General features: G+C 38.4%; 2 protein-coding genes across 2 annotated transcripts in view; one reads left to right on the plus strand and one right to left on the minus strand.

The window, feature by feature from the left end:
* The window catches only part of Dbp73D (putative ATP-dependent RNA helicase Dbp73D), an 81,950-nt gene extending 70,618 nt beyond the window's left edge, over nucleotides 1–11,332 (minus strand). Inside the window, exons 1-2 of the mRNA XM_083131999.1 lie at nucleotides 11,043–11,332; nucleotides 45–849 (exon numbers count right to left, since the gene is read on the minus strand). Coding sequence (XP_082988125.1) covers nucleotides 45–849; nucleotides 11,043–11,065 — 828 coding nt within the window. The 5' untranslated portion in view covers nucleotides 11,066–11,332. The remainder of the gene's footprint in view (nucleotides 1–44; nucleotides 850–11,042) is intronic.
* Nucleotides 11,333–11,620: 288 nt separating this feature from the next.
* Nucleotides 11,621–23,778, plus strand: Fic (FIC domain protein adenylyltransferase). The gene is made up of 2 exons (XM_083131998.1): nucleotides 11,621–12,182; nucleotides 21,546–23,778. Exons 1-2 carry the CDS (start codon nucleotides 11,780–11,782, stop codon nucleotides 22,625–22,627), a joined length of 1,485 nt encoding a protein of 494 aa, XP_082988124.1. The 5' UTR covers nucleotides 11,621–11,779; the 3' UTR covers nucleotides 22,628–23,778.
* The last annotated feature ends 447 nt before the right edge of the window (nucleotides 23,779–24,225 follow it).

Consider the following 24,225-nt stretch of genomic DNA (forward strand, 5'->3'; position numbering starts at 1 on the left):
AATGCAAGCAATGCGTACATACAAGAAAAACTAATATCACCTACTTTTTGCTTTTTCGCAAAATCTTCAGACCCAATCACAGTAAATCCTATAGAATTTTCAACTCTCCCAAACTGCTTGTTATCCTCTACTGCCTGCTCACTTGTCATAAATCCTTCATGATCCTCATTTGTCTCTTCTGTATCTTCAGCTATTGACTTTCTCTTTTTCTTCCTTTTCTTCGTTCCTTGAACATCATCTGTTACACCACCTGTCCTCAACTTTCCACTTTCTGCACCAGACACTTGCACTGCATCATCCTCATGGTCACCTGAATCCCCATTCAACAATTCACTTTTTATTCTCTTATTTCTATTTAAACTGGTTGTATCAGGGGAACAATTTTCCTCCACTTCCTGCTCTCTCTTCCTTTTCTTCTTTTTTCTATGTAATGTTTCTCTGTCATGACTTACATTCAAAAGCTCTGATTGTAAGTTTTCATCCACATTCAAATTATCACTAATCATCGCCTCATTCTTTCTAGGTTTCTTCTTTTTTACACAAGGGGATTCATTATCATCACCCAAATTTAAAAAATTCTCTTGAATTTCATTATTTACTTCCAAATGTTTCTTTTTCTTTCTTGCGCTTCTTTTGCCAGCTATATGTTGATTGTCAGTAACTGTATCATTCAACAATTCTTCTTTACTTATATCTAATGCACTATTTACACTATCATGAAGATCTTCAGAAAAATGATTGGAAATCCTCTTTTGTCGTTTTCTGTCTTCTATCTTGGATTGCAGCACACACAACTGTTTTTCTTCAACATCCTTGTTGAAGGATGTATCTTCATCATCTCCGTAAAATCTGGAAGAAAAAAAAAACAATGCTACTTGCTTGATCACTTAATATTGAGGTGTAATACACTGGAAATTAATCATCCACTGAACATTAAAAATACAAGAAATATTCTGTAATTAACTTTCTTATTCCTCTTATCCCCATATTATGGTCATGGGCAGGGCTCGAAAAATTCAGGTGGGCATGGTGACTAAAAATTTCGGCCTGGTGACTGTGATCTTTTGCAGTAACATGTACGAAATTTTGATGATTCTAAGTTCAAATTGCAGTACAGCTTAAATTAGCAAATGTTTTTTTTTTTATCAACGTTGTGAACATTCCAGAAAGTCCTTAACAATTTCTTACCCTTTGTCCCGCAACACCCCATTTCCTGCTTTCTCAAATAATTTAGCAATGTTTTGAATACCGTGATGATCAGCATCTTATACAGTGTGTTTCAAAAGTTAAGTTTCACAACCCAAACTTTGGAAATGTATATCATGAAAACCATAAGAGATATTTACACTGGGTTTTCTGCATTATAAAGCTTCATCCATTTAGATATTATTCAATGCTTAAATTATCAGTTCACTCCGTACAGAAAAATATATAAATTAATAACTGACGGAAAGCAGCATTCAAATTTTTCCCGAAATGACCTTCTGAGTAAGAAAAATATGTAAGAAATTATCGAAGGGTCATAATTAGGCATTTGATACTGATGCCATGTTAGTTTGTCATTTACGACCAATATTGGTCATGTGCAACATTTGATGAATTTTTGACTGGCAATTTTATGGGTTGAGTGAAAAGTGCCATTTTTGGGATATATCTCTGTATATGGCAACACTAGCAGGTAGAAATATTGCCAACAGTCGCATACAACATGTGTCTAAATATTGGCTATTCATTTACGTGAAAAATCATAAATCAAGATTTTGTGCATAAATTGGACTCTTGAGAGAATAATAGGCTGCCACTGGTTCCTTGAATTCTCTTCGCTCACTTTTGCCGCCACTGTGCCTGTTTTTTTTTTTTTTTTTTTTTTTAAATTGATTCAGCATGGCATATTCATTGGAGCAGTGTGTGTGCATTGCTGAAGAGTATTTTACTACTCATTCTTACACTCATGTGCAAGAAGTTTTCCAATAAAAATGCCTGCTTCTGCTGTACCTCTCAAAGCAACTGTTTTACAACTAGTCAAACACCAACAAATAGATCCCACAAATCGTTTAAGAGTTGGTATTTATTGTTGAAATCCAGTTCTCAGATATTTTCAGCAAATTAACAATGTTTTTTTAAAATAATGCAATTGCTTTTATTTACATAGATAAATGCCAACGATAAGTTTGGATTGCACGACTTTTGAAACATACTTTAGTATGAACAATTGCTAGTTGGTGGTTTCCTGGTGCCTGATTTTTAGAGCTGGCGCCTAGCTTTGAAGAAATTTTTTTTGAGCACTGCTGATTAATAACTAAAGCAGGTTGACAATATGATCATAATTATCAGAGGTTGGGGCAGAATAAGTTATTGTCTATTTGTGTTGTGTTCTTATTCTACAATAGCTTTGGAATTGTTCCAAAAGCCCTGTGCATATGTAACTGGCCATTCAGCTAATACTGTGCCTTGCAGCAAGCAGCCATTCTTGGTTTCCTGTCATCTCAGGCATGCAGTTTTAGTGGTTTTTTATGCGAGACACAAAGTGGGTTTCGTGCTTAAGACCAGATGCTACACGACAGTGATTTATCCACACACACCTAACACCCTCCCAAATTTTAGGGGGTGTAAATATGGATTTTTATATTAAAAATAGAATGACAATACTCCAACATTAGAATGACAATACTCCAACATTAACTGAAAGGAACCATTTGTAGCTCTACAAGAAGCGTAGCCCAATGGACCTTTCGATCAACTAAAACCAAAGTGTCAAGGAAGGAGGGTGGAATGTGCAGCATCGTCATTTTCTGGAAACAGTAGCTCCCTTAACAAGGCTTTGGTCAGCTCTAGGGCAGGGACATTGCCATCTGCAAAATGGCAAACTGACCTCTCACCCTCTTTACAGGGAGCACATACCGCACACAGTGTTGATAGTTCATCATTTGAATACCTAAATAAATATTTCTGAAATAAGTTTCAGATTTGTTAATTTAACCCCTGAGTCAATGAAATTTACATTCTGTTGCATTTTCCTTTTGATTCTTTCATGTGAAAAATGTACGATAAAGGTAAGGGAAGAAATTGAAAGATACAGGTTTAACTCCTTGTAGTGAATTCTGTTACTATGGTTAGCAACACTATTTTTCTGTAACTTGGGTGTGATGGATGATTTTGAAGTGGTAGAGAAGAGAACAGTCAAATGCCTCAGTGTAGTATCTCAGTTCGTGTTTTGTCGTTTTGCTTAGTGTAACAATGCCTGAAACTTTAGTGCAAAACTGGCTGAAGATGGTAGAGAAAATGAAACCAGACAAAAAGAAACTGAAAATAATGAGTAGAAAAGCAGTGACACTATATGTAGGTATAATATCTTCCAACGGATATTCATAAAGTACCAATATAAAATTTACTGACTCAGTATTCTATATAAAACGGCAAGTATTTCATGAAGAACCTAAGTGATTCATTCACGTGTATAGTTGATGTATGTGTCCATTTTTGAGGCTCCAAGAGTTCTTACCTTTGTAAAAGAAATTATATATCAGAAAGAGAGTTGTAAAAGGGGGAGTCCACGTGGGGGACAAATGGGGTGCCGAACAAGCAAAACAAATAAAAATAGAAAAGCGTTAACGTCCTAGTGCCCTGTGAAATTACCGGCACCCTATTAAATTAAAGTTACTGTCAGTTTGCAAAGATAGCCTATACGAGTAGATTTAGTAAAAATTGTCTTCCTCTTTTTATCTAGTCTGTTCCCTGACAATGACATATTTAATTTTTTCCAACTTTTCAGAAGCAGCAAAGGAAGTATCAGGAATTAAACAAAAAGAAATTTCATTTACATTAAGTCCCAAACTTATGTCTAACCATAGGCACACCAGTGGGGGCACGAAAGTGCTTGCCACTGCCTGCAGGAAAACATGGAGAGAAAATTTTTGTTTGGTTCACTGTGTTCTTTGTGTTGGAAAGTGAATGAAATGCTATTCAATTTTTAAATAATTGTAAATATAGCATTACTTCAATATAGAAGTGACAATTCCTTACAGTCCCTTTGCAGTCAACATGCCATGTGTTTATTTGCACGTTATTTAGTTTTCTTTTAAGGCAAAGAGGCACATGGCTCCTAATTCCCTACAGTCTCTTGTTCAGTATTTGAAAGATACACTCTCAATAGCGCCACGCATATTTTCCAAAGTTTTGTAAGGGTATAAGACTTCAATATGAAATTCCTTGACCGATTTCGTTCAAAAGCATCACCAGGTATCTATCAAACATGCATCCCAACTTCCCACTATATTTTAAAGTCTTTATGCCCATGCTCTAAATATAGAGAGTTTCATTACTTTATATCAGTTTGTGAATCATCTTAAAACAGAGATTTGAAAACACCAGCAGAATTTGGAACTCCCTTGCTACATAGAACTATTAAAATTATATATATGCATATTTTCTAACTGAAGCTACAGTAGTGGCATTAATTCTGGACACTTTTTGTAAAATGTTAATTTTTTTAGAATAACTCGAATGTAAAACTACCGGGTGTCCGAGAAGTGTTTGTATGAAAACAAAAATTAACTGTATCTGCTATATGCAACATAGACATGAAAAAATAGTACCAAAATGTTCGGAAACTATTCATTTTTCTTGTTTCAGATTTCTGTACCGTTGCATGCCAACGGAAATGTACACAAATCAGAGAAAGGCTGAGTGTGTCCTGTGGTTTCACGAGAGCAGGTCACAAAAAACAGTGCAGACAGTTTCAAACATCGTGCGTATCTGGGGTAAAGAGCCCCCTCATGAGGTGAGGAAGTCGACCATGGGCAACCCGAAGCTGAACGTTTGGTGCGCGCTGCTGCATGACAGAATAATCGAACCATTCTTTTTCTGTGAGGACACCGTAACATCTGGAGTGTATCTCGACATGTTGCAATTGTTTGCTGTTCCTCAATTGCTAGAATACCACCCAGATGTTATCTTTCAACAAGACGGTGCACCGCCACATTGAAGTCTGGAGGTTCGTTCCTACCTTGAACAGACATTTCCTGGAAAATGGATTGGTCGAGATGGACCGACGGCATGGCCTGAACGATCTCCAGACATAACCCCTTTAGATTTTTTCTGTGGAGTTATGTGAAAGACAATGTCTACAGAACTCCTGCATCCGATCTTGCAACTCTGCAACAACGGATAACCCAAGTCATCACATCAATCCCTCCTTTGATGTTGGCTAATGCATGGCGAAAAGTTGAATTTCGACTAGATGTACTCCGTGCTACCAAGGGTGCTCACGTGGAGATTTATTGATTTCTTTCCTATTGCCAATAAAACTTGAATAGTTTCCGAACATTTTGGTACCATTTTTTCATGTCTATGTTGCATATAGCGGATACAGTTCATTTTTGTTTTCATACAGACTTCTCGGACACCCGGATCCTGTATAGAAAAATTAAACAATTTAAATTACATCATTCAGTAACTTCAATAATGCATCTGAGTGCATTATTGTAGCCTGATTAATATTGTTATTGTTATTTTCATCCAACAGAACGCTTGTGTGTGATTCTTGTGTATTACATCAACTTTGAGCATCATTGTTGTACATCATTCCCTGACCTCAAGAATGGCTTACACCTTACTGCAGCATTGTTGTTTGATTATTAGTATATTTATTAGTATTGTTATTGGTATTTTCAACCAACTGAACTCTTTGTTTTCATTCTTTAAAGCACTTGGCAGCTGACTTTTGTGAAGTGAACATCGTTAGATACTCTATGTAGTGGAGCGAGTTGAAAAGTGATACTGAAATTGCAATTAATGGCTCCTAACACAATAAAACAAGCTGATTGGTCACCAAGTAAAAGGAGTAAGGCAGTGACACTTCGTAACGAAGGTTATTCTTATGAAGAAATAGCAAAAAGGTTGGGTAGTGGTGCTACAAAGTCAGGCGTTAGAAAGGTTTGCAAGCGGTATGAAGCAACTGAGAACACAAAAACTGCTCCAAGAAGTGGCAGGAAACCAAAATTTACTGCTCAAGACTGTCGTAGAATCTGTCGCCTTTTTCTACAAGATCACCGGCATACGGCAAGAGATGTTAATGCCATTTTGAGAACTTCTGGAGTAGTAGTTTCTGACCGAACAGTCAGACAAAAACTTTGTGAAAATGGTTCGAGCGAGGGTCGCAAGAAAGAAGCCTTATCTCAAACAAAAGCAGAGGAAAAAGCGTGTGCAATGGGCGTTAGCACACAGGGAGTGGACACAAGAAGATTGGGGTAAAGTAATTTGGAGCGATGAAAGCAAGATCAGCATCTTTGGAAGTGATGGTATCAGGTATGTGCGTCGCCGAAAAAGTGAAGACATGATACCTGAGTGCACCACCGCCACTATGAAGCATCCTATCAGTGTCATGGTGTGGGGAAGCATGGCAAGGCATGGTGTCGGGCACCTAGCAGTGTTAGAAGGCAACATTAATGCCAAAAATACCAAGAACAGGTCTTACAGGTAAAATTGCTGCCCACAATTCGTGATTTGTTTGGGGTAACATTCAGCGGTGCATCTTTCAGCAGGATGGCGTGAGGTGTCACAACGCTGGAATCAATCAGCGATGGTTCAGGGACCATGGTATTACTGTTCTGCCTTGGCCCAGGAACAGTCCCGACCTCAACCCGATTGAGAACTTGTGGTCAAGGATGAAAGTTCTGGTGGCACGTCGGAATCCCAGCAACAACAGGGAGCTGTTAGAGGCCATTGCCCAATCATGGTTTAGAGTGATAATACCGGAAGATCTCAAGTGTTTGGTGAACTCGATGCCACGAAGAATCGAGGCAGTTATCAAATCGAAAGGATATCCCACCAAATATTAACACAACGCAGTTACAATAACCATAATGAGTGTGTGCCAAAATTTACTTTTTACTGAATGAACATTTTACAGGTGTTGTTATGCTAAGAACACTTACTTACATTTCTCTATAATTATTATTATTACTATTAATTATAATTTAGTGAGCTCAGTTTTTGAAACATTGAACATAAAGACATGTTTGTTTATTTCCTGCAAATTTGACTTAAATAAAAACTTAAATTTAAATTAAAATCAAAACGAATGTGATTTTCATCATAATTCTCAAAAGTGTCCAGAATTAATGCCACTACTGTAGAACAGGAGGGGGCAGGGGGCAAGTACTGAGGTAAATAGGATGCCGAACGAGCAAAGCAAGATTGTAAAGAGTAAACATCGTGGGATACTGTTCATATGTATAATTAATAGTAATATGCATAATCAGTTTACAAAGAAATAGTTCTAAAAATTTTCTTGACCGCTTTGCTCGCAGTGCGATAATTTATTCAGAGTCATATTATATCTGTACTTAGTACTACTACTTCAGACGCGCATGCACCCATGAACTGATATTTCATCAATGAATTGGGCACTCCCCAAGATGAACTCAGTTACACCTACGACAAGAACCATACAAATACAGTTAAAAAATAATGCGCAAATGTTTCTAATTTCTTTATAAGTAGTTTAAGAATTGCATGAAATGATTCCTGGTAATAATATGTTTAAATTTTGTGCTTTTCAATATCATCTCTTGTGTTTTATCTAATGCTTGATTAAATCAAATACTGAACATTATCGGAAAGCAATATTCGAAACGTTACATTGAAATGTTAACAATATCACAAAAATCAATTTTCCACCTTTACCTGCATTTGACATATTTTCTTTCTTCTGAAATGTTACGTGAAGGGAAAGGGGGGAGGGTGTTAATCTCTGAAAACATCTATGAACAAATTGAATTAGGGCGAAGATTTTAAAAACAGTCCAAAATATGCACTTAACATCCCCAAACTTACACCCTCATAAAAGTTTCAAACACCCCCCCCCAAAGGAAAAAATCCTGGATAAACCCTTACACATGACCAGGTATTGGAAGAATTTAGGGAGGTCATTTTAATGCTAAGATCCCTAAACCAGACAGAACCTAACCTATCAATGAAAGCATTTAGGGATCTTTTATACTACTAAGAAACCAAGCCTAACAACAAAAGCAATTAGCGTAGTAATACCTCTTTGCGTGCAGGCATATGAAGTAAATGGCGGCGGCAGCTTATGTCCAAGACAACAGTAAACTAATGGCTGCTCGCAAATGAAATCTATGTGAGTGTAAGAAAGGGGAAAATCATTCTCAAGACAAGATGCAGTAAGTAATAACTAAGGCTAAGAAGCATGTGTTAACAAGACTTAATAGAAATTGAGAAGTGTAAAAACGTTCTGTGTAACACGACTAATTCAGAATTAAACAATCGGAACTTTGGCCATTTCCAGTATTCTTAAACACTTCCTAATACTCGTAAAAGAACTTGCAGTGAGGACACGTTCTTGGTGTCCAGTCGCCTCAGACACAGAGTTTTAGTGGATTTTGATTTTGCGAGGCTCGAATGAAATTTTGGGCTTGAGAACAGATGTTACTTTCAAGTGGTGGAAGCATTTAGGGACATTACTTTAACCTAACCTAATATCAAAAGCATTTAGCAACTTAATACGTTTTCTCACTCCACACATGTGAAGTAGATGGTAGCAGCAGTCTACACCCAAGACGACAGAAAACGCAGATTGAATATATAGACAGTAAACGAATGACTGCTCGCCAACGATCATACACAAGTGTATGTAAGGAAAAAAATCATTCTCCTCACAAGACACAGTACGAATCACAAGGACTGAAGTATGGGTTAACAAGCATAAAAATAAATCGAACTCTGTAAAGAATGCCTGCGTACCATGATTAATTCCGAGTTAACCTTCGAGCGGGCGCGCCTGCGCAAAATTTACGCCAAAAGCAATTTTCTTTAATTTTCTTGTGTTTCCTTTGAATTCATCGACCTATGCTCTTTATGTATTCCTCAAAGAGGTATTTTGTGTTGCATATTAGCAGTCATTGTTACTAATCCATATGTTATACTCTGTCGATTGATGTTTATTTCAGATCAAAACACCGTGTCGTAAAGTTTGCGCTGCGCGCCTGCTCCTGTTCTGTAATTATTTCGTCAGGTCATTGTTGAAAATGAGTCGACAAAACGTAGACGTTAGCGAAATTCAGCGTATCCTTCAAGTTTCTCGAATAGAATAGATTGATTGATTTTGAGTCTGCTTTATGCACAGAAATGCTAATCGCGACTTGACCTACTTTGGTAGCTAGGCTCGTTCCCAGGATGTTTTGATGAGAAGGACATATAAGAAAATGTGAAAGTAAGTTCTTATTATTTGGTTTATTTTACTTACTTTATACGAGATATAGTGAGTGAGAGAGTGTGTGTGTGTGTGTGTGTGTGTGTGTGTGTGCACGTGCACGCGGTGAGGGATGGGGGAGGTGGGAGTGTGTACACAGGATATTGCCATAGTCTGCCCATAATTTTTCATATGACGTAGAGAATTTTTACTCGACTCGGTCCCTCTTGAACTTGGAATGTAAAGTGTTTGTACATAAACTTGTAATATTTAGGTTTTCAGCAGGAATATCTGTCGTAAAAAGTAAGACACGCGCCTGCTGATGAAAAGCGTGGTGCGCTATAAATATGTAATAAGCTACGTACTGTTTTTTCCATTTTTTTCAGCATTCTAACTTGTATTTCAATAGGTTTCACTTATATTAACCTCAGATATGATATAAATAAATGTACCAAAAACATTTTCGTTTATATTATAAAAATTCTTGCTCATAATGAATGATACTAAATGACGTAAAAAATCCGTCACGCGCCCGCTGGTGACACGATTATGAACGTGCCCGCTAGAAGGTTAAACAATCGAAATTTGGGTCTTGTAACAAGTGCTAAGAATCGAAACTTGGGCCCCGTAACGAATGCTAAAAAATATATATATAGGTTGACAACAGGCACAGGTTTAGGATCATGACACAGTTATTGTTTTACTTTAAATATGTCATAAATAACGGCTCGGGTACCCTTTTCTACACCCTCGATTTTTCGCACATTTCAAATATTCTCTTTATGAAAATTAGTTCTTCATAAGAAACGATGTTTCTAAATAGCGCGGAAAGTATTTTTTTTAGATCTACGTGCTAGGAAACTTACGTTTTTCAATATTTAGATTCCTTATGTAACGTCGAAACGGTTTTGCAGGGATTTGATCATGGCGCATCTTGGATTCATGTCACAGGCGCACGTCTGAACATTTTCTTTTTCTTCTTATCTTTGACTTGTGCAATGGGATAATTTGCAATTTTTTCTTGTTATGAATGACTTGTGCAATGGGATAATTTTCGATTTCAATATATTATTTATGTAATTTATTGGCGGATTGGATATTTGAGACATTGCAATTGTTTTGTGCGACTTTAGAGACTGGAATTGATTTGTGCGACATTGAATTAAAACAAAAGGACTAAATATGAGATTGACACACGTTCAACGGATGAAGGACATAGAGGACTTTGTTCGACGAGACATACGGGACATTGTACTTGACTTACAGGGAGATGGTCTGCTGCCCCACGAACCATTGGCGCTAGCTTCATGAACCATTGGCGCTAGCCCCACGAACCATTGGCGCTAGCCCCACGAACCATTGGCGCTAGCCCCACGAACCATTGGCGCGTGGATAGGTTAGTTCAGTTAGGTTGAGATCGATAGTTAAAATTTGGTGTCGTGTTAGTATCACGATCTAGAAATTGAAAATAATTGCGAACCATTTCAAACGACAAAATTTCAACTTTAAACGGCTGTACAGTCGTAAATACTTCTTTCCGGGCTCCAATTTTTTTTATTCACAAATAGGATCAAATAATGCTCATAATGAAAAAAAAGAAATTTCAAAATTCGAGGGTGTAGAATAGGGTACCCGACCCTAAATAACTTCTGTACGTAAACATTGCATACTCATCCGTACGAAGATTCCTCTGATACTATCCAAACCTCCCACATACAGCTATGGTGATTCACGTGGGTTTATGTGCATCCCAAAAACTTTACAAAAACTATTAACGTGAATGAAACATAGTATGTACATATAAAATAGCTTATTTGGTAGTTTGAATTACCTTTTTACTGCGAATAAATCCATTACGATAAGCAAAAACCAATGCACACATTAAAAAAAATCACCATTTTTTTATAGTATTCGTGTTCTCCTCATTGCACACATGGGCCATGGGCGCAGACATATTCGCGATGCTATAAAGACCAATAGGATTGCACCAGCTGTACTTTCCTGTTCTTTTTTCTAAAATAAACATTAACTATTTCTGAAATTAGTTTCATAGTATCGAAAATACTGGTAAACTAAATATTTAAATAAATTTTATTTTTAAATATCACACTTGTGGCAGTGGCAGTATTAGCACAAGCATTTGCACAGCAGTCAAATCAACTCGTGTTCAAAAAACTTAACTTGAAGTCCAACTCAAATCAACACGTTCGGTAAACGTGTTTATTGATCACTCTATATGAGCTGAGGAGGCACTGTACAAATATCACAGAAATCATTCATAATTACTTGTAGAATTATTCAAGAAAATTACATGAACAGTTTTCTTGAAGAGAAGAGGAAATATTTCATGAGAACAGTAAGTTACGAGTTATATCTGGTTTTATTCACCACTAGGTCACTGTTCGAAAATACAACTTGTGTGGTCTGGAATTTGTTGCGGTTGATGCAATTGTATAGTATTTGTGAAGCCGACTTTAGGTTACGGACGATCACCATCCTGCTAATCTCGCTCGTTCTCAAGTCACAGTGGACCACTCATGTGAAATGCAATTTTTGTGAAAGTTTTTAATGCAGGAATGCGTCTTGCTTTCCTGTTTCAGATCTGCGATCAAGATGAACGTAGAATGGTGTTTTGAGCGAGGAAGATCAGTAAAAAACCTTATAAGTGGATCGCTGCGATATGGCTGGTTAAGGAAGAGCAAAATGAATAGGATAACCCTCGGTTTTGTTTTCATATGTGGAGTTGTGTGTGCAGTGCTTGTTGCTATATTGTCTGAATATATAAGGATGTTTACGGATGAGAATCATGACAATAATATGGGAAGCAAACGTATTCAGCAAAGTAGATTTTCTCTGCTCCCGGATACAAATGCAATTAGAGCAACTGATGAAAGTTCTTTGGAAATTGCAGTTTCTCAATCGTACCTGATAGTTTCTGATCGAGATTCCACGAAGCCTGGCATGAATGCTGGTAAGTAATTGAAAAAGTTTTATTGATTAATTCAGTTTGTTGAACAACCCCCCCCCCCCCACTCATATACACACCACTTAACTTTGCATTTGTTCTTGATAAAATAGCTGTTCTGAATATATGACGATCTTTATGACGTACCATTTCGTATTTATTAATATGCCCTTTTGGTGGTTTTATTTTATTTGATTGGTAAAATTTTCGTATCCCCAAAACGTATTTCTTCAATTTTACAGGAGAAAGTACTTACCGAAATGGGTTTATTTATACTTTAGGAAGGTCTTGGAAGTTTGTTTTCACCTCGTTGAAATTTTTTTGCCGGTAAATCATGTAATTTTCGACATTAATGTCACTCCAATGCACGAAAGCTGTTCCCTTGATGTCCGTCTACTACGTGAACCAAATATTTGCGAGCGTTTCATGACGTAACAACCGGTCAGTGTTTCCAAATACGCGGTTTTGTAACTGTGTAACAGTTCTAGAACGTAAATAAACGTGAGTTACTGTTCATCATTTCTGATTACGAACTTGCGACAACATGACGTGCACAGGATCAGTGGCGTGCTCAATGTGAGGTTGATGGGGGCTATAACCCCCCCTTTCGCCCAGTATCTCTAAGGCTATTTATGAATGGTTCGTGGGCTATTTATGTATGGTTCGTGGGGCTATCCGTGAATGGTTCGTGGGGCTATCTGTGAATGGTTCATGGGGCTATCCGTGAATGGTTCGTGGGGCTATCCATAAATGGTTCGTGGGGCTATCCGTGAATGGCTCGTGGGGCTATCCGTGAATGGTTCGTGGGGCTATCCGTGAATCGTTCGTGGGGCTAGCGCCAATGGTTCGTGGGGCTATCCGAGAATGGTGTGTGGGGCTACGAATATTTTTTTCGAAACCAATTTTTAACTATTGAAACCTTTGCGTGGCCCTACTAACCTATCCACGCGCCAATGGTTCGTGGGGCTAGCGCCAATGGTTTGTGGGGCTAGCGCCAATGGTTCGTGGGACTATCTTTTTCACTATTGAAACCTTTGCGTGGCCCTACTAACCTATCCACGCGCCAATGGTTCGTGGGGCTAGCGCCAATGGTTCGTGGGGCTATCTTTTTCACTATTGAAACCTTTGCGTTGCCCTACTAACCTATCCATGCGCCAATGGTTCGTGGGGCTAGCGCCAATGGTTCGTGGGGCTATCTTTTTCACTATTGAAACCTTTGCGTGGCCCTACTAACCTATCCACGCGCCAATGGTTCGTGGGGCTAGCGCCAATGGTTCGTGGGGCTATCTTTTTCACTATTGAAACCTTTGCGTGGCCCTACTAACCTATCCACGCACCAATGGTTCGTGGGGCTAGCGCCAATGGTTCGTAATTATTTCCAATTTCACACTTTGCACATTCCTTTCCTCTCTTCACCACCCCGTGTGCAACCAAAAACTCCACCGGATCCTCAACACCCGGCACCAGTTTCACAACACACCCACCACACGGCACCTATAACTTCCGAGTTTCGTCAATTTTTGACATTCGTACTTACGTATTCTCCATACTAGTACCTAGATATTTTGCTATGAAGAAGGTCGCAACACTGCATAACCACTGATCATGGACTACGCTAGTCAAGATTTCTCCGCCATATCGCGTGTAACGCAAGCAAAAGCGAAGAAAATAAAAATACTCCATATTTCGAAAATTGAGATTATTTGCCTGCAAAAAACGAAACGCGAAATAGAAGAATCCTTACGAATGCAGAATATGTAAGTATCAATGTGAAAAATACGAAAATAAGGGAATTAGAGACGTTTGGTGGTTACCGAAATTTTAATATTTGATTTACATTTGATTCATCTGGAATGGTCATGGGATGCGAATTTTTGGAATTATTTGTTTTCTAGTATGAACCCATCATTTGGATCTGCCTTGGGCCCCAAGTTCCTTTTGTTTTTGTCTGATATCGCCCGAACGGATACAGGAGAAACTACTTGAATAAATCACTTTCTGTATCATTGTCGAGGTTCTTCGAGGTTTTTTCTTTCGCGGAAACTAAAAACTTCACCATAGAATGCTGCAGAACAATAAATTATCAGTTGTTACGTAAGGAACTTGCACCTTCTGTAACATTAGGCTGTTGTTTCCATTATGTACGTGCAGATGGCGCGAGCGTCGAAAGTCACGTGGTCTCGGCATTGTTTCCAAACGCCTTTTTTAAATATTTTTTTTTGAACTATGCTTACCTAACCTAACCTTACCGGAAATGGTCCGTGGGGCTATCGTCAATGGTTTTTGGGGCTATCCGTCAATGGTTCATGGGGCTATCGTGGATGGGGTACTAGTTTACTATCCTTCGGACACATTTATTTATTTGTACAGAAGAGACTACTTACCGTAATAAGTTCCTGTAGCATTGTCGAACATCGGGAAGGTGTTTTGTGTGATGTTGCAATGTTTCATAGCTGAAATTCATGTTGTTCATTGAAAATTAATTCTCCGACGGAGATAGCGTTTGGCGCGTACATCTGCGTATACCATGAAGTTCGTACACCTTCATACACCGTCGTGACTATCATGACGTGTCGTGATTGTGTTTTGTTGGTATCCAGTGTTTTGAACTCCCTGCGTTTGCGACGAGAGTTAGAACTGTGGATCGAGGGTTTGGAGAATGACGTGTGGTGGGTGTGTTGTAAAGTTTGTGCCGGGTGTGGACAAACCATTGGCGCTAGCCCCACGAACCATTGGCGCATGGATAGGTTAGTAGGGCCACGCAAAGGTTTCAATAGTTAAAAAGATAGCCCCGCGAACCATTGGCGCGTGGATAGGTTAGTAGGCCACGCAAAGGTTTCAATAGTGAAAAAGATAGCCCCACGAACCATTGGCACTAGACCCACGAACCATTGGCGCTAGCCCCACAAACCATTGGCGCGTGGATAGGTTAGTAGACCACGCAAAGGTTTCAATAGTGAAAAAGATAGCCCCACGAACCATTGGCGCGTGGATAGGTTAGTAGGCCATGCAAAGGTTTCAATAGTGAAAAAGATAGCCCCACGAACCATTGGCGCTAGCCCCACAAACCATTGGCACGTGGATAGGTTAGTAGGCCACGCAAAGGTTTCAATAGTTAAAAAGATAGCCCCACGAACCATTGGCGCTAGCCCCACAAACCATTGGCGCGTAGATAGGTTAGTAGGCCACGCAAAGGTTTCAATAGTGAAAAAGATAGCCCCACGAACCATTGGCGCTAGCCCCACAAACCATTGGCACGTGGATAGGTTAGTAGGCCACGCAAAGGTTTCAATAGTGAAAAAGATAGCTCCATGAACCATTGGCGCTAGCCCCACAAACCATTGGCGCGTGGATAGGTTAGTAGGCCACGCAAAGGTTTCAATAGTGAAAAAGATAGCCCCACGAACCATTGGCGCTAGCCCCACGAACCATTGGCGCTAGCCCCACAAACCATTGGCGCGTGGATAGGTTAGTAGGCCACGCAAAGGTTTCAATAGTTAAAAAGATAGCCCCACGAACCATTGTCGCTAGCCCCACGAACCATTGGCGCTAGCCCCACAAACCATTGGCGCATGGATAGGTTAGTAGGCCACGCAAAGGTTTCAATAGTGAAAAAGATAGCCCCACGAACCATTGGCGCTAGCCCCTTGAACCATTGGCACGTGGATAGGTTAGTAGGCCACGCAAAGGTTTCAATAGTGAAAAAGATAGCCCCACGAACCATTGGCGCTAGCCCCACAAACCATTGGCGCTAGCCTCACGAACCATTGTTGCGTGGATAGGTTAGTTGATTAGGTTGGGATACATAGTTAAAATTTGGTGTCAGAACGCGAAAAATAAAGTTAAAAAGAAATAGATTTGATTAAGTTTGTCGACTGGCTTTTCTTGGGTTCCGAAGGTTGAAACACTGCATAACAATTGAAAATCGAGAAAAAACAAGGCTGATGCGTCATTCCTACGCGTTATTATTTACGAAGGTGTGCGTGCCATGTTGTGTGTGAGGCAAACGGAAAGGTAGGAGGAAGAAGTAGTCGTAAGGTGAAAAATTGCTCTTACTTTCATCAAACCAACGTCAATACACGTTCAGGAATGTTCCGCGAAGCAGATACGTAAGTTTGAATGTCAAAAATTTGGCAAAAGAGAAGCCGGACGCGCAATTATGTAGGAAGGTGTACTCGCGATATTGTGTCTCTGGCAAGGGAAAACACCTACCAGAAAGACGTTCTGGTAATGTGAAAAATTGCAATTAATTTCATCAAAACAACGTTAATACACCTTCAGGAATGTTCCGCGAAGCAGATACGTAAGTATCAATGTCAAAAATTGACGAAACCAAAAAAATAGAGGTGTCCGAAGGATAGTAAATTTTTACCGTGGATGGTTTATGATGACATAATAAACACGAAAGTAGGTATTTTTCGGTTAAGAAGGTTGAAACACTGCATACCCACTTCAAATCAACAAAACACAAGCACGACTGCACACCATATTGTCTGTTACCCAAGCATATCAAGGAAGACAAATAATGACTTGTAATATGAAAAGTTGACACTATTTTATGGAAAAAGGCATAACTTCACCTTAAAGAATCTTTCGCAATGCAGAATATCTAAGTATCAATGCTAAAATTAAGGAAATAAATGAGTGAGAGGTGTTCGAACCTTATCAGACAAATACCAAATAAAGTCCCTAAATGCATTCTACTAAGGTTCCGATTTACTGCTACATTCATTTCCATGCTTCTATGATATTTACTGTCGGTTGTCGACGGAGAATATCTTGTCCATGAGAAGTGCGTAAGGTCATTTTCAAGTTTTTTTCCCAACATAAATAACTTTTTTTTTTCGAGTCCAAACAGCGTTCATTACTTTAAGGAAGGATCAAATTTTGTGTGACAATGATTTCCAAAATTCTACGATAATTAGTCTTTATGTAGGAGAAATCATAAAACAATCGGAACCGTTACCGAAAATTGATCCACAAACCATTCACGGAAGGTTAGGTTAGGTTCAGTTAGGTTAGGCAAACAGAAAATTTAATTGGAAAAAAATATCACAGTGCAACCTTCACACGTCATCTTGTAAAACCGCGTGGTTGCTACACTAACAGGGGATTCCAGAATCGAATGCACAGAACATTTGATTCACGTAGTCGACGGTAATGGTGGCAAGAGCTATCTTGCATCAGGGATACATCTATGTCGAAAAATACATGATTTACAGACCGAATAAGTTGAACGAAGGGAGAAAACACTTCCACAAGCTTCCAAAAGTCTACAGAAACTCAGTTCCGTAAGTAGTTTCTCCTGTAAATTGGAAGAAATGTGTTTTCACTATACCATACTGTTACTGTTTTAATGTTTTGAGTATTTCCTTAGTTCATTGTTATCCTGGGGTGTAAGGGGCCAGCACAATCTCTCTTCCACTGGAATCTGCATACTAGAGGCTCTGGTGCATAGACACACAGCCAAAATAATATTCTGTTGGTTTGTTTTATGTCATCTGCATGTTGAGTACCACTTTACAGCCTTAGCTTTTATCAATGCAGTGGTTTTACGTCTCGAATGTGCTTTACTTTATTCCGCATGCAAATTCCAGTTTCTATTAATTGGGGTTACTGATTTTAGTTTTGGTCGTGACTACTTTCACCAGGTGGTAAGAATAGCAGGAAGTACTAAAGACCAGGGAACGACTTACGATGACCAGACGCCTCTCAGATTTTCTTCATATTTGGCCTACTCACTAATTGAGGCTTCCTAATCATGAATATGAAGTTAAAAGTCGTTGGAAACATCTAGAAATTGCAAAATAAGCGAAAATCAGGAGTTAGTTTTTGGAATGGAAACATTCTATTTTCACAATTTTTTTTGTTTCACAGGGAAATATATACATTCGTTATGAGACTCAGCGGCCCAGCATCAGCGCTTGTCTTTCCCGGTGAACGGGGTCCGCGACAGTCGGTAGAGTCGGCTATTAAAATTACAGTTTTCATATTGTGTACTAACCTTGGATACAGAAGGTGTTGAAAATGATGTTCCTCTGCTGCAACACATTCCTGGTATCTCCGAAGGAAATTGGCATTTACACTTGCAAGTTCGTCTACTGTAATTCTCCCGATTTCTCGTACAATACTATCTTTTAACTCACGGATGGTGTGCGGATTGTCTTTGTATACTTTATTTTTTAGATTTCCCCATAAATAAAAATCAAAGGCTGACAAATCGGGGGACCTAGAGGGTTTTTGAAACAGAGACACGGCGGATAGATTTCCGAGGAGACTGTTCTAACCTTTGTCCTATCTCATCAAGTTTTTTCTCACTAAGTACACGTGGGTTTTTATTTCCACTTTTATTCAGAACTGACCCTATGACTCTTAAACTTTTTACGAGGTTTAATATAGTGGTCCTGTGTGGAGCGGGAACAACAGGAAATTTCGTTGCAAAATGTCGTCGCACTTCTCAACAATTCCTCTTTTCAAAGTAACACTCGACAAGATAAATCCTTTGTTGTAATGTAAACTTTTGTGGTGCCATATTAAACCACAATCTTCAACACACGCACACGACACAACACAACTTCAGAGGGAGGATTATACTGGCGTCAGTCTGCAATGTCAACAGTAAGGGAAAGAGAGCGAAAAAAACAGACTGTAGCGTGCGACTGTCGTGAACCCCGTTCACCGGGAAAAACAAGCGCTGACGCCGGGCCGCTTGCTGCCGAGTCTCATAGCGAATGTCAGAAAATGCTCTGTATATTCCTGATACTACCACGACACCAAATTTTAACTATGTTTGCCTAACCGAAACTAACCTAACCACACGTCTTGGTTCGTGGGGCTAGCGCCAATGGTTCGCAATTTCTAGACGTTTCCGACAAATTTTAACTTCAGATTCGTCATTAGCAGGCCTCAATTAGTAAGTATACCAAATATGAAGAAAATCGGAGAGGGGTCCGGTCATCTTAAGTCATACCAAGACCAGAAATCACGTGATTGGGTTTTGGAAGTAATTGTAATACTAACTGCCTTTAACCTGATCAACCTAAGCTAATAAAGAAAGCATTTAGTTCTGTATTACCCATTTGAACACCTTGCCATGTTTTCCAAAAAAAAAAGTACTTGTTGCTCACGAAGATAAATTCATACCAACGTAACTTGATTCATGCCAGTTGCCAACAACAAAAGAACACTCGTGCATCCAGCTGGTGAATCTAGTCACTCCATCTAGTTTTTAGCTATGCTATAATTTGTTCGGTAACACTTTTGTTTAGCAGAAACGGATTTCTTACTTTTTACATAAGAAAGTACTTACGCAAATAACTTTCTTTAGCGTTGTTGAAGTTCGGGTATGTAGTTTTGATACATTTTAATGCGAAATCATGTGTATCTCTCTCCGACACGTTATTGCTGCTGCTGCCATTTGCTTTCTGCACGTGAGCACAATGTTCCGTGTGTTACATGACGTAACCCCCAGTAAGTGTTTCAAACCTCGCCGTGTTTTCACTATAACATGACGTGTCGAGTATTTTTAATTTTTTTAAAATTTTTTAAACTATGCTTACCTAACCTAACCTTACGGGAAATGGTTTGTGGGGCTAACGCCAATGATTTGTGGGGCAAACGTCAATGGTTTGCAAGGTATTAGCATAATTTCAAATCCCGGCACGAAAGTAGATATTTTTCGTTGAACGAGGTTGCAACACTGAATGCACACTCCAAATCAACAAATAAATTGGCACAATGCGCGATGAACCAGTATGCTATCGCCATGTTGTGTGTTACAGAATCGAAATAACGAAGAACAGTAAGTACTCGGAAATGTAAGAAATATACATTATTTTCGTTAGAAATTCATTATTACACGTAAAGAAATGTTCCGCAATGCAGAATAGTACATTAGCAATTTAAAAAAAGTGCTAAATAAATGATTTCTAGGTGTTTCACCTATACGAAAGTAGTACCATGTGTTCTTGATGAGGAGTTCATCTCCAAAATATGTTTCTATAAATTAGTGTGCTTTTGAAGAGGGCTGTGCCAAATATTCTCAGTGCTGATGTACTGATTCTGATATTTAATATACAAACATCATGTTAGTGGTTTGAAATGTTACAGTAGAGATTGGACTGCTATTGCCTCATTACATTACATGCTATTTTAAATAATGCTATATACAGTCAGGAAGGTTGACAATGTTAGGGACTTATTGAAAATCACACTGAAATTCCTGCAACTTGCATCCTATGTTGAAAAAACAACCTTGTATTAATGGGCATCCGGAAAGGGGGGGGGGGGGTTGTGCCCCCCTGGAAAATGAAAATCACCCAAAAGAATGTATTTCGCACATATAATTACGTTTTAGCCACACTAATATGTGTTAATTAATGCATGAACACCATAAATTCAAATTTAAGCAATGGTAAATGTGCCCCCCCCTGGAAACAAAATACCTTCATTGCCCCTCCCTGGAAAAAATTCTGTGAACATCCATCCTTGCATTGTGTATTTCCGCCTGATTTTTACCGTTACCTGGCCTGTCTGCCAAAGAGGAATAAATAATGGGAATTTATGTGTGTTTAAATGATGCTATATCAATGACAATTTTCTCCTGGTTGTGCAGGATGAGAAGGAGGAATGTAGTGCAGTGGCTGTACATACTCTAGATCATCATATAACATATTTGTTGACCCTCCTTTTTTGTCCTTTGTGACTAGTTTGAAAATTACATTTTCCAGTTCTCAACATGAAAACAATTAAGGTAATTCACTTTATTTAACTAAAGTCATGGTTTTGTGCAATTATTGAATTGTTGCACTGAAGTGACCCTCCTAAAGAAGGCGTAACTGGTAAAAGCATTAAATAACTATGCAATACATTCTAATATATCGCTGACTCCACCCTATCGCTGCAAATTGTAAATTTTGCTAACAACAGTGTAAATTTTTAATGGCATGTCTGTTATTCTGATTTAATGGTACACGTGATACAGAAAACACACAATTAATAAACACATACTGTACTCCTTATTAAAAATAAGTAATGGACATTTTTGTAAGCAAACTCGAAATATTAAAAAATAACAATTGAGAATTGAATTTCAAAAATCAAGTGCCAGGTGAAAATTTTCAGAAACTAAATTGTTCACTTGCCACAGATGAAAGAAATCAGCATGGTATTTATTCAAACTTGCCATGTATTCGAATTTAGCTGTATTAGAACATTTGTACACACATCCTTCCTTACCAAGCCTAATATTCTAATATTCTATTTATCAAGAAATGACTATTTTTATTTTCAAAGCTGTGTAATTGTTTGTTAATCATAGTAGTAATCACAAGTTATTACATTTTTCTGATATTTTGTTTCCCTTTTCAGCATCAGTGTCTGAAGCGTTGAGTTCTCTTCATGCAGCCCTAGAGATGAAAAAAGCTCAGAAACATGACAAGGCGCTGAAGCTTTTCCAGCATGCTGTTGCTTTAGCTCCGAAGCATCCAGATATACTCAACTACTTTGGAGAATTTCTGGAAGAAACAAAGAATGACACTGTGGCAGCAGATCAGTTGTATTTCCAAGCCCTAACGTACTCTCCAGGACATTCACGTGCTATGATTAATCGTCACAGGACAATGCACGTGGTGGAGCAGATTGATCAGAACACTTTAAGGAAAATAGACGAGAAGAGAGATACCCTAACTAATATACCAGACTCTAGTGCAGCTTTGCAACGTGTGAAGAAAGAAGCATATTTCCAACATATTTATCACACCGTTGGGATTGAGGGAAACACCATGACCTTGTCGCAGACTCGTTCCATTGTAGAAACGCACATGGCCATTGCAGGGAAGAGCATTTTGGAACACAACGAGATTTTGGGACTCGATGCTGCTTTAAAGTATGTCAACAGTACGCTTGTTCACAGAATAGGTGCTATAAAACTGAACGACATACTCGAAATTCACAAAAGGGTCGTGGGATATGTGGATCCCTTGGAAGCAGGCATGTTTCGAAGGACTCAGGTGTACGTTGGGGATCATATTCCACCAGGGCCTCTCAAAATACAAGTGATGATGGAACAGTTCTTGGATTGGCTTAATTCGGAACGTGCTCTACGAATGCATCCAATCAGGTATGCTGCAGTAGCTCATTATAAGTTGGTCTACATTCATCCATTTAACGATGGCAATGGCAGGACTTCGCGTTTATTAATGAACATGATTCTAATGCAGGCAGGCTATCCCCCTGTCATCATTTTGAAGCAAGACAGACAGAAATACTATGAATATTTAGAAGTAGCCAATGAAGGTGACATAAGACCTTTTGTTAGGTTCATTGCAGAATGTACAGAGAGAACGTTGGATGTGTATTTGTGGGCTACAAAAGAGTATTCTGTTGAATTCCCAGCACTTGAACAAGAAGAAAGCCAGAAGATTATTCTGGAAGATGGGGAGAATGGCTAAGAATGAAAATGACAGCTGGATTTCATGCTGGACCATGATCCATATTTTTAACCTCTAATTTATAGAATCACAGTTTTATTACATATACTTTTTTTTAGAAACTTATTGTTTATTCGAATATTACACTTTTTGTGATTCAAAAGTTTCCTTGTCTGGTACAAGCGATTAATTTTTCTCCTGTGATGTTAGCACTTACGTAAAGCTGTAATCTTGTGCAGAGAATCTGCATATTTTATTTTTATTTACTTCTGTGATGTTTTACCAAAAGATGTACAAAAACGTGGAGTGCACATATGCTACAGAATCCTTTGTCACCAACCTACTTGCCTTCTGTAATTCTCACTAGAACATTACACACATCTTTTCCTCAGTTATGCTTCAGTGGAGACTTTGCTAATGAAATTGGGCACGTTCTCCTAACAGTTAACAAAAACGTCTGTACCACCAAATAAAAAGATATTATAATGTCATGAATGAAAATTCAAAATCTTGATGACATTTGAACTGTTTTAATTGTGCTTGAGAATGGCCAGAAGGTTGGTGGCAAAGATTTTGCTTACACAAATAGTACACTTGCTTTAGATAGTATATGGTGTGTAGTCTTACATTGACATAAGATAAGCATAACTTAAAATGTAAGATTTATATTGTAACGTCTCCATTTGAGCAGTGAGATCGCTTTTAATTAGTTTTGCTTTATATATTTTTCCAAGACACAAATCCAAGCTAAACTGTGATTGTTGTGTTCATATATTTGAGCTGAGTTCAAATTGTAACTGTCCCAGCAGAAATTAATGTTCACTGTTAGTCATGAAATACATTATACCCATAGTTATGTAGTGTATTTATTAAGGAGTGAAAGAAATAAGTATTATTCTGTAACACTAAAAGTTAACATCGTATTTTGGACTGTAAAGAATTGGACAGTTCTGTATGATGCAACAGATTGTCAGAACTGGAATGAAACTTTATTGTTTCTTGCATTATTTACATGGTCCCACCCTGTCTCTTTACTTTTTCTTATGATTTGAAATGTGAAAATAGCTTTTTATCAATGACTGAACTGAAAACATCTCTTTCAAAAAAGAAAAACGATCGAAAGAAATTGCGTAATTAATCAGCCATTCTCTGTATAATCTTCGGCATGCACTGTTTATGATGATTTCTTTCTTTAACACAAAATTCTATTTTTATCACTTGGAAACAGTAATTTGTTAAGACATCCACAATAGCAGTTACAGGCTCAGGATATCCCTCACACATGCATACACAGACGCATGCACGCACACACATTCACTAAAAATGAAGGAACAAAATGTGATCAAATTTTAACCACTTTGCAAGGGCTATATGCAGGTGTCTAAAGCACAAGAAAGAGCTACATTACGAGTAACAAACTTGTATACAAATATCAAATGTCAAAGATGGCTGGGCACGACTAGCTGCAAATTGTTATGTACACACTTCCTAACAATTAGACTGGAAGCTTTGCATTCGTACAAGTTATACAATTACTTTAAGCTACTTGCCCTGTATAATTAATACTATTAAATTCATTTACATATATATGATAGTTCGGTATTCCACAAACAGCTACA

This window comes from Lepisma saccharinum, chromosome 1 (assembly GCF_977018435.1).
Source record: "Lepisma saccharinum chromosome 1, izLepSacc3.1, whole genome shotgun sequence".
In the NCBI taxonomy this organism is placed as follows: Eukaryota; Metazoa; Arthropoda; class Insecta; order Zygentoma; family Lepismatidae; genus Lepisma; species Lepisma saccharinum.

Bases quoted from the DNA above. Each gene is read 5' to 3' on its own strand.
- Fic (XM_083131998.1), top strand. From the start codon at position 11,780: ATGCAGGAATGCGTCTTGCTTTCCTGTTTCAGATCTGCGATCAAGATG. The intron at 12,183-21,545 runs GTAAGTAATTGA...TTCCCTTTTCAG, and splicing joins GAAGCCTGGCATGAATGCTG to CATCAGTGTCTGAAGCGTTG.